At 43.5% G+C, this 13,881-nt stretch overlaps 1 protein-coding gene across 1 annotated transcript; it reads right to left on the bottom strand.

Moving 5' to 3' along the window:
• Nucleotides 1-8,835: 8,835 nt before the first annotated feature.
• Nucleotides 8,836-10,137, bottom strand: LOC125501082. The gene has a single exon (XM_048655980.1). The coding sequence runs from the start codon at nt 10,135-10,137 to the stop codon at nt 8,836-8,838; it is 1,302 nt and encodes a 433-aa protein (XP_048511937.1).
• Nucleotides 10,138-13,881: the final 3,744 nt, after the last annotated feature.

Genomic DNA, 13,881 nt, shown 5'->3' on the forward strand with positions numbered 1-13,881 from the left:
GCGGGTAGTTTGGAGTGATGAGAATAAATTTGAGTTACTCAATAAAAAAAAAAGAGAACGTGTTTGGAGAAAGCCAAATGAAGCCCTAAAAAAGCAATATGTTACGCCTACTGTAAAGTATGGAGGTGGGTCAATCATGATTTGGGGGTGTTTTTCATGGCATGAGGTAGGAAATCTAGCTTCCGTTGAAGGAATTATTGATGCTGATAAATATATCGATATTTTGAATGAGAATTTGGAGGAATCGGTATTGAAAATGGATATGGAAGAGAATTTCATATTTCAGCAAGACAATGACCCCAAACATACTGCTAAAAAAACGAAACAGTTCTTCAGAGATTGTGGGATTGAAGTTCTCGAATGGCCGCCACAGAGTCCAGATCTTAACCCGATCAAAAATTTGTGGAGTTTGTTGGATGGAACGATCTCTCTGGAGTACCGACGTAATAAGAAAAAAATTTTGTCCAGACTACAGATGGAATTTGAGAAAATTGACTGTGATTATCTGAAAAAATTGGTTGAAAGCATTCCTTAAAGGTTAGAAGCAGTCATCAAAGCTAAAGGCAATAATACTAAGTATTAAATATCCATACCGTTGATTTTGGATTATGTTATTTTATGATTTCGTACAAATCCGAATAATGTCCTTTTAATTTTGTCCACCCATAATTTGAGATTTTTTTTAACTAGAACGACAAACTTATCTATATTATTTCATCTAAATATGATACTTATTCATTCGGTTTAATTGAGTATCATTCTGTGAAAAGTGAGTGTAGATTTTTACGCAAAAATGATTCTTGTCAAAGTAATAAATGATTTTTGTTGATAATTACGACTGTCCACTTAATTTTGTCCGGGACTGTAGATATAACACAATACATTCATGATGTTCATGAGCTTATGACTATCTTAATCTCTAAGGCGATACAATTGATTTTTACATGAATGCATTCAATAATCTGCCCTGATTTCCCGGAGTTCTAGAGGGTGTTTTCCGACTCTAGTAAAGGTTGATGATTGTACTTTCGGGTACTTAGGTTTCCTTATTTCGGGTTCTACGGTGGGCAAAGGTGGTGGAAGTGCCTTCGGGCGTGTATCGCGTGTTATATTGTAGCTGATTGTGTCGAGGTGAGGATGTTATAATCGATGTTCTTATGTGCCACATCTGACTATTGTGGTTGCCTGCGATAGTTCTAAGGGAGTGATTGGTATTCAGTCCGTATATAAGCTAATTCTAGTTTATTTAAGTGTACTATTTAGGTTTTTTACTGTTGGTAATGTAAATCTCGCCTAACGGCTCGTAGCGACATCTCCCACACTCGTCTTCATAAGAATGCCCCAGAAACCTTACGCTCATGTCGCGACATGTCGCAACAACACGACTGTCATAATTATAAATCGTTTTCGATTGAGGGGTGCTGTTTTAACTGGGAACAGTTCTGAGTCGGAGTCGTTTGCAGTGTCGGCAAGATCTGGTGGTCTCACATTTTTCTTTCGCGGTGTCGGATTATTCGATGATTCCGTATTTCGGAAGCGCTTGTAATGTCTGGTGGTTTCCGGAGCCGAGACCGTTTCAGACTCGTCCGTTGAGTCCGAAGAGTGTAGTGACTTTGTGAATTTCTTCTTCGGAACTAGACTATTTGAAGATTCTGTGTTTCGAAAGCGTTTTGAAGGTTTGTTTATTGTTGGAAATTCATTTCGCGGGTTTGAATTGCTTGAGAGATGTGCCGTACGAGGTTTCGGAAAGCGCTTGATTGTTTCATAGTATTTATCGACGTTAGGGTGTGTCGCGGTTATTTCGATATTTGAATCATCTGATGCGGGAGATTTTAAGCTTATTACATTTGATGGCAAAGAGTTAGCGGACGTGTTTTCTACTCTTGGCTGTTTAGTTGGTGCTGGATTTGTAGAGTCGTCAGAGGTCTGTCGAGGATGACGCGGATATTGGTGTGATATTTTTTGTTGCTTATTTCTTTCATCTGCCGCGGTGCTTGTTTCTGACCGGAGACGTTTACCGTCCATAGGAAAAATTTGGGTGGAGTCTTGCGGAAGATTTCGGGAAAGTGCATCCGCATTTGAGTTTGCCGTGCCCTTTTTGTATACTATATTGTAAGTGTATTCATCGAGTGTCAAGCGCCAGCGCAATAACCGGGAGGTGGGGGTCTTTAACGTTATTTAGCCAGACAAGTGGTCTATGATCGGTAACTAAGGTGAATTGCCGTCCGTACAGGTACGGCCTGAAATGTTTCACTGCAAAAATAATTGCTAGGAGTTCCTTGTCTGTTGTTGAGTAATTGATTTCTGCGGGTTGTAACGTTCTGGATGCGTGAGCTATTGGTAAATCTTTTCCGATTTTGCCTTGACTAAGTACAGCGCCTATTGCATAGTTTGAAGCATCAGTTGTCAATACGAAAGGCTTATCAAAGTTTGGGTATTGTAATAAGGGTTCGGTGCATAATGTATCACGTAGTTTTTAAAAGGCTCGTTGATGTTCTGAGGTCCAGAGAAATGGGATATTCTTTATCAGAAGGTTGGTAATGGGTCTTGCTATTTTGGACATATCAGGAATGAATCTACGGTAGTAGCCGATCAGGCCTAAAAATTGCTTGATTTGTCTGGGGTTCTTAGGAGTTGGGTAATGTTTCACAGCCACTATCTTATCTGGATTGGGTTTGACATCGTCTTGTGTTATTATGTGCCCTAAATATGCGACTTCTTTTCGCAAGAACTCGCACTTGTCGGGTTGTAGAGTAAGTCCAGCTTTTTCTAGTCGACTCATCATTTTTTTGAATTTGATTCCATGTTACTCTATTGATCCGGCATTAATAACGATATCGTCTAAATAAACGAACCTAGAAGGACTTGATTCATTAGTCTTTGGAAGGTGTAGGGCGCGTTTTTTAGCCCAAATGGCATTCGGTTGTATTCATAATGTCCATGAGGTGTAGAAAAGGCGGTTCTCGCACTGTCAGTAGGGTGCATGGGGATTTGACGAAAGCCCGATGCCAGATCGAATGTAGAGAAGTATTTTGCCGAGCCTAACTGATCTAAAATGTCGACGATGTTTGGAAGTGGGTACGCATCGCCGATTGTTTTCTCGTTAAGTTTACGAAAATCTATTACCATTTGCCACTTCTTTTCGCCATGTGCGTCGGCTTTTTTCGGGACTACCCACACGGGTGAGTTGTAAGGCGAGGATGAGTGCTTAATTATATCTTGCTCAATGAGTTTGGTTATTTGTTTTTCGATTTCAGCTCTGTGTTGTTTGGGGTAACGGTATTGTTTCGTGTTTATGGGTATGTTGTCGGTTCTTGGTATGGTGTGTTGAACGAGCTTCGTCGAGCCCAGCTTATCGCCCGGCAAAAAAAATAAATGATTATATTCGGAAGTGAGATCAATTACAGACTGCCTCTCTTCCTCATTCAGGTGATCCAATCTAAGATTTTGCTTGAGGATGTCGAGACGCTTCGCATCATAGTTAGGTGCGAATTGGAGTATATGGGGTTTGTTAGTGTGTATGCTACCGCGATTTTGTGTCGGTGAGTTGCTTGTGTTGCGTTCGTGTACCTCTTCTAAAGTTACCGTAGGCCTTCTTATCTCAACAGCTGTTTCGCTCGAGTTCATCGCATAAGCGTTTGCCTACTTGTTACGATTGCATTACCTAAAAAAATATCAGGGCCTAGGTCTAATTTGTTGATAATTCCTGTTTTTGGTGACGATTTTGCCACTTTCAACGGTATCACAATCGCGGATCGTGGGGGAATCGATATAGTTTCTTCGTTTAAAATTTTTAGTGTCTCATTGTTGTCTCATGTTACCTTGCTCATCGGGAACGAAATTGCGGTGTTGGTGTCCCGTAGAAATTTCATGCTCACAATACCCGCCTCTTTGATTGGAAACGAGTCATTTACTAAATGGAACTCATATGTTGATTTACCGACTTGGATATCTGAAGTTCCCAACGTGTGTACCGTTTCGGGTGTCATACCTGTTATTGTCACCGTATCTGGTCGCATATATGCGTTAGGATTTACCATACCGAGCTTGATGACGTTTATGTCGGCTCCTGTTCAAGCAAGAGTGTATTGGTATCGTTTTTGAGCTACGGTGCTGCTATCTGAACTTTTGGAGTACATATTAAGGATGTTGTTAAAATGCGATAAGTATTGATATTGGCATTTTGACGTCGGTAGGTGAGTGGGATTGTGCCCGTGTTTTGTGAGAAGATTCGGTTTCTTTCAAAACAGACAGTTGCATTCTCGGAGCGTAAGAAATCCGCGCTTAAGATTCCGTCTTCCATAATTGGGAATTGATTATGTACTAGGTGAAATTCGTGTCTAGTTCCCGCAAATTCTAAGTCCATGCTTTCTAGTGTTTCTACGGAACCTTCGCCTATTCCTTTGATGAGGCATGTATCTTTCGGTGTGAAACGTGTATCTGGGGTGATTACTCCGACTTTAATCACATTTATATTCGCGCCCGTATCTATTAGTAACTTCGCGGATTTTCCACGAACTTGCTTGGACTCTATGGTAATTATTGGTGAGCCGAAAAATATTCTCCTGTCGAGTTCGGACGCTCCTCCCCGGTTCGGGCCGTCTACGCTTCCACGCGACGATCCCGTGATTCGTTTAAATCTTCGGGATAGCAATTTTGTTCTATTTCGTTTTACAGTGCGGTGCTCACGTGCGCGTATCTACCGCGATGGTGATTTGATTGCCTGTGGCCCGGCTGATTTTGGAAGTTACTATTGTACTGCTGACGATTCGGTGTATTATGTCTGAAATTTGACCGGTTGTAGATTCGATCATCGGTTCTGCCAGCGGGTTGATTCGATTGACCACTGACTCTCGGGTGGTCATTTGATCGTGCGACATCAGATGCGCGGTTAGGTTGATCGCGTCGCCCGTCGTGTTGATCGTATTGAGTATCTTGGGAGTTACGATTGAAAGGATAGTGTCGAAGATCCTGCTGGTTCTGAAAATTCCGCGTACGGCACTCGCTGTACATGTGTCCGTTTATTCTACAGAACGTGCAGTACTTATTGTTACGTTCTCTTGACATGCAAATATCAATGATATGGCCTGATTTCTTACAATAGTTACAGTGAAGTCTGTTTCCAGCCTCGGGTCTATGATTATTTTTAGGGTATTCCCTATTTCTATTGTCAGTTATGGTATCATGATTGGTATCCTGTCTGACCTTTTGTATGTGTTACTAGACGGACATACGGTTGCTGGGAACTTCTCTGAAATCCCGCTCGCGCAGGCTCGTTAAAGAATCGCCAATGAGGAAATGACCGGGAGTGTGGACCAGGGGGTCATTGGAATCAGAAGAGATTGGGGTTAATGGACGTGAATTTAAGATCGCTTCTATTTCTATCGCTAAAGTGTTGAATTCCTCGAAAGTGAATAAAAGGTCTGCACCTGCGGTGCGTTTGAGGTGTAATTTGAAAGATTTGACTGCGGCTTCCCACAGCCCGCCAAAATTTGGTGATAGCGGCGGTATGAAGTGCCATTGGATGCCCTTGGTGGATAGAAAATTCTCGATTTTGTGTTGCTGGTCAGCTTCGCGCAAAATCTTAACGAATTCGCGAAGTTCGTTGTTTGCTCCCACGAAGTTCGTGCCGTTGTCAGAGTAAATGTCGGTGCACAGACCACGTTGGCCGATGAATCGTCGCAGGGCTGCGATAAATCCGTCACTTGTGAGATCGCTGACGACTTCTAGGTGTGTGGCCTTTACCGACAGGCATACGAACACAGCGACATATACCTTGATTTTGTTGCGATTGCGGTATTTTTTCTCCTTGAGGTAAAACAGACCGCAGTAGTCTACTCCGACGTGTTCGAAGGATCGTGTTTCGGTAACTCGAGATTTTGGTAAGTTTCCCATGACCCAGCTTCCTAATGGGGGGTTTGTTCTGATGCAGGTGATGCATGGTTTGATTATTTTCCAAGCTTGGCTACGACCGTCCAATGGCCAATAGCGTCGACGGATTGCGTAGAGCGTGGCTTGGACTCCAGCGTGAAGATGAGTTTGATGCTCGTTTTGAATCATGAGCGTGGTGACGCGATTGTTCTTGGGCAGAATAATGGGGTGTTTTGCGGAAAATGGTAAAGATGAGTTTTGAAGTCTGCCGCCCACTCGCAAGATTCCATCTTCGTCTACAGATGGATTTAAACGCGCGAGCTTGCGTTCGACTCCCAGGGATCTCCCCCCAATGAGGCCTTTAATTTCTTCAGCGAAGACCTCCGTTTGTGTCAGTTTAATAATGGTTCTCAATGCGAATCGTAATTCGGAAACCTTGAGGAAGCCCTGGTTTCTTGGTTTTTTCAAGAAGCGTAGGCAGTATGCGATTACTCGCTGCAATTTCGTGATGGACGAGTACCGCTTGAGTATTCCCAATTCTGTTTGATTTGTTGTGACGAGACAGCTCGCTTGTCGTTGCTCTGGTAGCTCCTCGAGTTGCGGAAGGTCAGTGGTTGGCCAGCTTCGTTCCTCTTGACTAAGCCACGACGGACCGTTGCGCCAGTGAGAAGGTTGTATGAATTCCTCGGGTGCTTGCCCGTGAGATGCAAGGTCTGCAGGGTTGTCGTGTGTACGGACATGATGCCAGTCTGTGCTGCTGGTCTTCCCTTGAATTTCCGAAACCCTATTAGCGACGAATGTTTTCAGTTGGTGTGGTGGTGTGTTGATCCAATGGAGCACGATTGTGAAATCGGTCCAGAGGCGAGTTTGGTGAAATTTCATTTGGATTTCTCGTTTTACTCTGGTCGCCAGAGAAGCCAAGAGTAATGCTCCACATAATTCAAGCCTAGGGATGGTGATTGTTTTAAGTGGTGCTACTCGTGATTTGGCGCAGAGTAATTCAGTATGAATTTCTCCTTTGTCGTCGATGGTTCTGAGGTGAACACAGGCTCCATAGGCTTTTTCGCTGGCATCGCAAAACCCATGGAGTTGAATTTCCCGGGCGTCGGTCGGGACGACCGCCCGTTTGAACGTGAGGTTGTTTATGACTTGAAGCTGTCGGTAGTAATCTGACCATTCCGTGTGAAGACTGGTAGGTAGCGATTCGTCCCAATCTAGCTTCAGACTCCATAAACGTTGCATAATGATTTTAGCGGTGACGATGACTGGAGCTGAAAGACCCAAAGGGTGAAATATCTTCGCTGTTTCGGACAGAATGAAACGTTTTGTGATTTGAGATGAAATGTTAGATGCATTGAATGTGTAGACGATCGAGTCTGTACTGGAATTCCAGTATACCCCGAGAGTTTTTAATGTGGCTGGCTCTCCGAGGCTCAGGTGTAGATTTACGCCTTCTCTGGGAATTTCTTCCAGGATTTTGGCATCGCTTGCTGCCCATTGGCCAATGTTGAACCCACCGCACCTTAGTAGTTGTGAGATTTCCTTTTGCAAGCAGATGGCTTCTCTTATCGTCGGAGCTCCAGTTAGGACGTCGTCGACATAAAAATCCTCCTTGAGGACCCTTGTCGCTTTAGGGAATCGGTGTTTCTCGTCTTTTTCGAGCTGATGTAAAGTGCGAATTGCTAAATATGGCGCAGCGGATAATCCGAAAGTGACCGTGTGGAGTTCGTAAGTTCGTATGGCAACAGTCGATGATCGCCATAGTATTCGTTGATATTTTCTGTTCTGTGGTCGGACGATGACTTGACGGTAAATTTTCTCGATGTCCCCAGTCAGAACGTAGGCGTGTTTTCGGAAGCGAATCAACAGGACGAATATGTCTGGTTGGATAGTAGACCCGACCAGAAGAGTGTCGTTCAGTGATATTCCCGTGTTAGTTTCGGCCGATCCGTCAAAGACTACTCGTACCTTGGTTGTGAGGCTGCTCTCCTTCATGACCGCGTGATGTGGCAGGTAAAAACCCGGTTCTCCTGTTGTTGAATTGTCGTCAATTGCGGTCATGTGTCCGAGGGTCAGGTGCTCTTGCAAAACTGCGTGGTATCGCTGCTTAAGATCCGGATCTCGGTCAAGTTTACGCTCCAGTGCAATTAACCGCTTGTGGGCCCCAGGTTTTGATTCCCCTAGATTCTTGATTTTGTCATTGAATGGTAATGCTACGACGTAACGCCCTTGCTTGTTTCACGTGGTGTGTTGGTCGTAGTGTTCTGCACATTTCACCTCTCCTTCGGTGCGATGTCTTGTGGGAGGCCCTTCCTCGAGCTCCCAGAATTTTGTCAAGTCAAAATTTGGAACGTTGACAGTGGCGTGACACGTGCTCCTTATTGTTGGTCGAGTGAGGGGTGCGTTTCCACCAATAACCCAGCCCAACCCTGTCTTTTGTAAGTAGAGATCGGGACCCTCAGGTGTCGATAGATTCAGCTGACCGATGGACAATAAAGACAAGGTGATACCTGCGCCCAAGAGTAAGTCGACCGGGGCAGGTATATGAAAGTGCGGGTCGGCTAATTTCAGATTGGGCGGAATTTTGATAGCGTCACGATTTATTGGATGATGTGGTACGGTTTGCGATATGTGTGGCACTACGAGGAAGGTGAGTGTTCGCTCGTAGCCATTGATCGGCGATCTTATAGTCGCCATAACTAGATTTGTCGCGAGCGTGGTTAGTGCGTTGACTGCACCAATAGATATTGAACAGGTAGTTTTCTTGAGACGCAAGACCCTTGCAAAAGCCTCGGTCATGAAGTTTGTTGTCGAACAAGTATCTAGTAGACTTCGGCAACGAATAGGTTGGTGATTATTGTTTAATACGTTGACGATCGCGGTGACCATGATATCGCTGGTCGCTGAATTGACCACGAGAGCAATGGCGTTGGGTGTGTATGTTGGAGAGTCTACTCGGCTTAGTCATGCCCTTGTTGGGGGTATATTTCCTTGTTGTGCCTGGCTGGTGGTCGGGATGGCTTCAGTGGCCGGTTCCTGACTACCTGGAGGTTTGTGTAGGAAGGTGTGATGACGTTTCTCGCAGATTCGGCATGGGATTGACTGACAGCCTTTGACCGCGTGACCTTTTCCGAGACAGTTGACGCAAAGTTTTGCCTTGTTAATCGCCTTCTGTTTCTCTTCTATCGATAAGGTACGGAAGCGGCTGCACGCGTAGATGCGATGTTCCTCGTTACAAAATGGACACGACGCAGTATTTGTAGTTGCAAACGCTTGAGCTTGGGGTAGATTTTGGGGAGTCCTCCCTCTCTTGTTCTGAAATTCTACAGGTTTCTGTGCCATACTCTTATGTCCGTTAGTAACTGCCCCATTGTGGGTAACAAAATCAGAGCAATTTGCTCGTTTCTCTAGAAACTCTAGCAGACTTCTGTAGGAAGGCATCTTATCGTCCTCTAGGGTTAGTTCCCATTGCCACGCGCTATTTTGGCTGACCTGTGATAGGATCAGGTGTATTAATGGAATGTCCCAGTTGGAGACTAAAGCCTTCAGATTTTCGAGGGCTTGCGTGTGTTGATATACGGTGTCGACAAGGCTGTTGAGTGCAGACGGTGTGTCCTTCTGCAATCGAGGATAATCGTGCAGGATGGCCCAGTGACGACGAAGAATTTTACGCTCACACTCGAATTTCTTTTTCAGAATTGCTAACGCGACCGCGTAGTTGAAATCAGTAGTTTCAAGGCATTGTATAGCACTAGCTGCTCTATTCGTTAAGGATAGCCTTAAATATTGTAATTTGCGGACCGGAGTTAGATTGTCGTTTTGGTCAATTGGTGAACTGAAGATGTCGTAAAAGGAAGCCCAGTTTTCAGTTGAACCGTCGAATTTAGGTAATGCGATTGCGACTGAAATAGTCGGATTGGCGGATCCCGGAGTTGTTGCTCGAGATGTTTGATTTGGTGTTGCAAGATTCGATGACGGGTGGTTATTGTGCTCGCGTAGTAATTTTCTACTCTTAGCTACTGCTCTATTATATTTCTCGACCATCTCTGTCCGTTTGCTGCATTCGGTCTGGTCGAGGTCTTCGATTTTGTTCTGTATATCGTTAAATTTGTCGAACGACTGTTGCATGCTCTCAAACGAAGCGTGAAGATAATCGGGGTCACGTGTGTCCGGGTTTTGGACCCATTTTTCGAGGATTTTCGTGAAATTTGTGATGGAAGCTTGGATTGCTCCGCGTCTGCGACGCAGCGGCTCGATAGCGTTCATGGTAAGGGGTTTAAGTTGTGAGGATGAAGGGATTGACGATTTGAATTAACGAACCTACCTTGTCGTTGGGAAGTCTCGTGCAATGACTTGTGAATCTGATGTTCTCCGTTCCTTGATGAGCGGAGCCCTTGGATGTGCGAATGCCTCTTCGATTGTAGATTTGGGGCGTTGTGTAAGATGCACTGGTAGCTCAAATACGCGACTGCGTGCGTTTTTTGAGCTTTTGGGGGCCTATGCGTTTGTTACACCGGTAACTTGCATAACTCAATATCCGGCTCGAAGGACCATGTACATGTATCACGCGTCTTCTGAACACTCACACGATTTTGTTAATGTCGAAGCGTACGCGATACGGTCTACAATTTTAATTAAAAAACCGTAGGTATTATTAAAGGGGGTTAAGTCAACCAAACAAATACAATATTTACATCTATATTTGCTAGTTAAACATTGATAAATAGTTACAGTTTGTGGTTGAGTATTGACGAAAGACTAATTGTAAGTCAATTCTTCAGGAGTACAGCAAGATCTTGATCGCTGTGGATCGCTTCGTGGACGATGTTATACTGAAGAAAAAATGGATAGAATTTTGATTGTTGGCGTTAGTGGGAGTGAAGAAAGAATTTTGAGTAAGGGTAGGAAATTGTTTGTAATTACTGATTGATGGATATTTTATTGGTTGATTTTTCTGATTGGCTGGACTTGAAGAAGGGTGGTACATAGATTTTCCAGAAAAACGGTATGTTGACCGAAACAATAGAGGAAAAAGTGTAGAAAATCACGTACAAGGATCATAAAAAGGTGAGGAAATTTTGGTTTTATATGCTCGCACATTTGGCGACCAAATGTGCGAGCGATTCGATAGGTAAAACTATGACTAAATCATTGCGTGTGCGTCGCAACAGACGGCGTATAGGATGGCATGAATCGAGTAGTGTCACCTCCCGTCCCGAAACTTACTGGCCAGAAGCCAGACCAAACCAACACCTACCGTTCCGGAACTGATCCCATCACTGGATAAAACTTGGTAACCTCCCGAGATGACGTTCTGCCTAGGAGGACATATGGGAGCCGAGGCACGTGTAAGCCCAGGCCTACGTTCGGACTCCCAAGACGACATAGGATAGAGATGTTGTTATTGACGACGAGGGCTCCAAGTGCCTGAGTCGACGCAGCCTCAGATAGCCTTCCGAACGCAGACAGCCAGCCGGTCAGTATTCAAAAGCAAGCGCGGCCAACGAGGAAGCATGGATGGTGACATCAGAGGAGAGGAGAAGCGCTGAATAGGCAAATTCGATTGTCATCCGAAAAATTGCGCCCTACACCAATGTGGCCTAATTAGGAGAGAGGAACGCTAATCCGGAACGATTTTCGAGAAAGAAGATCCTGCACATCGGCGCTCAACTCGTCCTACTCTGCGGCATATCGTTGTACAGACAGGACGTATCGTTAGATCCTTTCGTACCAATTAAGATCATCCTTTTCCGATTTCCTCATCTACCGTATCTCTACCGTTTTCACCTTGCCTACCGCTACCGTTGTGACTTAGATTCACTCCAATCCATCCTTTAGTTTCACAGTTTATTGAAATCTCGAGTCATTAGTTAAAGTTTATTAGTTAAAATCAGTGGGTGCCGAACTCCTTCAGTGAGGTAAGGTTTTCCACCTTCTGGGAGAGTCACGAAGTCGCCGAGTGAGGGTTGGGAATTGCCTTGCATTATTGCGTATTATGTTATATTTTTCGTAAGTCGGTGGGTACTAGCCCCACCACATCCCGTTATAATTTGTTAAGTCGGTGGGTACGAGCTCCACTGCAATTTGGTACGGTCCGGTCCGTTTTGAGTATTTGTTAAATTAGGCAATTCTGCGACTTGTCCCGGCCCACCTCGTGGCCGATTACGATATCGTTTAGTCTGTAAAATAATAATTGATCTGAGTCTGTAATTTGGTCTTCTACCGTTTTTTCCGTGCATTTGCTGCACGTGGCTTAAGTCTGCCATTTTGTAATTAAGTACTAGGTTAAGTAAGCCTTGGTGATATCTGGTGATGCTGTATGGTATTTTGATTATAATTTGATGACTTATGTAATATGTTCTACCGTATGGATTTGTAATTTCTTTGGGTAATTTGTTACCCCTACTATAAATATTTTGTTCCATTACGTTCCCGATCAGTTTGTAAAATATATTTGCCCTGTTACCGTAGGGTAGCCACGGAAAAGCGCTTCGTGTAAGACCGCGCCTTTCTCCCGTTCGTAATTAGCGTACATTTGGTCAATTCGTAAAAAGTATCAGTAATCTCCCGTTAGGCCTCCCGAAAATCTAAATTATAATTCTGTACTACCGTAAACGATTTCCCGCTACCGCTAAACGAATTATATTTTGTTACTTCCGAGCTTTTGTAGATCTACCGATTCTCTACGTCTTGCCAGATTTGTTAAAATACAGTCTCTCGTAATTACGAATTTTGTTTTGCGTTATCGTTGTTTTCTTTGTGCCCTAATTGTTGTTGTGAATCCACGCCACTCTACCATTTATTCCGCTGTTAGACAGCCTGTGCCTAGCCAGGCACTCCGCCGAATGTGCTTTCGTTTATTCCGTAAGTTGTGTTAATTTGTTAAGTGACGCGATAACGCGTCTGGCGCCCAACAATCTTTTCGTCCCGTTTTCCGTTCCGCTTTCCGTTTTCAGTTTCGTACATATCGCGCCGAAGGCACGTGCGTGTTTCCCGGGTCCAACTCGCTCGGGTTAAAAATTTAGCGCGTCGCAGCACGCACACAATCGATTCTCGCTGGCGCGCGGCGTTCCCGATTTTGATCTTACGCGTTAATCGAGAAACTGGCAATTATGTAGCTTGAGGGGTTGCGAAAAGCGAATACAGAAAGTAATCGAATTAGCACTAGGTGAATTTTTTTTATTTCATCTTCATGAAAAAGTTCTTCAATTTCTAATTCCATTTTGTGGGATTGCAAAATATAACATAATTTCTTGCTTCCAACCACCGCGTTGAAATAAGGCTTCGTTCGTTTCTCAGTTCCATATCGTAAGTTTAAAAAAAAAGTACAAAACTTTGAATCTCAATTATGGGATTCAACGGAAATTTTCAATCTCTAGTCCCACATTCATTTGTTGAAAAATCAATCAAAACTACACTGAAACTTCCTATTATTTTAGAGCTCGGAAATTATACATCATAATTTATTAAGGATATTGCTGTAATTTTTTTTTCTTACGGGTCAGAAATTATACTCGATAGTTTAACGCCGAAATTAAACAATGAAAATTGGTCACACACGTACGTACATGCATGTGCGCCGACATGGACCAATGTCCACCTGAATATTGTCGACTATATATAGTCTCTATAGAACCTGATCAAAAGTCTGCATCCGAAAATCGGATTGGATCCAATCAGTGCTTGTTTCTTCCGGAATTTTCAATTCTCCAGCGGAAAGTTTGAAATTATTGTTTATTCCAAATTTATTAAATAACAATGAATACCGACCATGTTCATTTTCTAATACGTGGTTTGAAAAACTAAATCCTAATTGTTACTGTCAGAATAAGAACTAAATAATACAATATTATTTTCATCCTTAAGTATATCATTCGAATGAAAAATCAATTGTTAATTTTTTATTTCTGTCATTCGAATAAGAAATTCATTCCGAAACTCCTTAATCCTAATATTTGAGTTAAAAATCCGTTTCTGATTTTTAATATTAACTTATACAACGTGATTGGC

The sequence above is a fragment of the Athalia rosae genome, chromosome 5 (genome assembly GCF_917208135.1).
Source record: "Athalia rosae chromosome 5, iyAthRosa1.1, whole genome shotgun sequence".
Classification (NCBI taxonomy): domain Eukaryota; kingdom Metazoa; phylum Arthropoda; class Insecta; order Hymenoptera; family Athaliidae; genus Athalia; species Athalia rosae.

Excerpts from the sequence above, each read along its gene's own strand:
- LOC125501082 (XM_048655980.1), bottom strand. The coding sequence starts at position 10,137 with ATGAACGCTATCGAGCCGCTGCGTCGCAGACGCGGAGCAATCCAAGCT.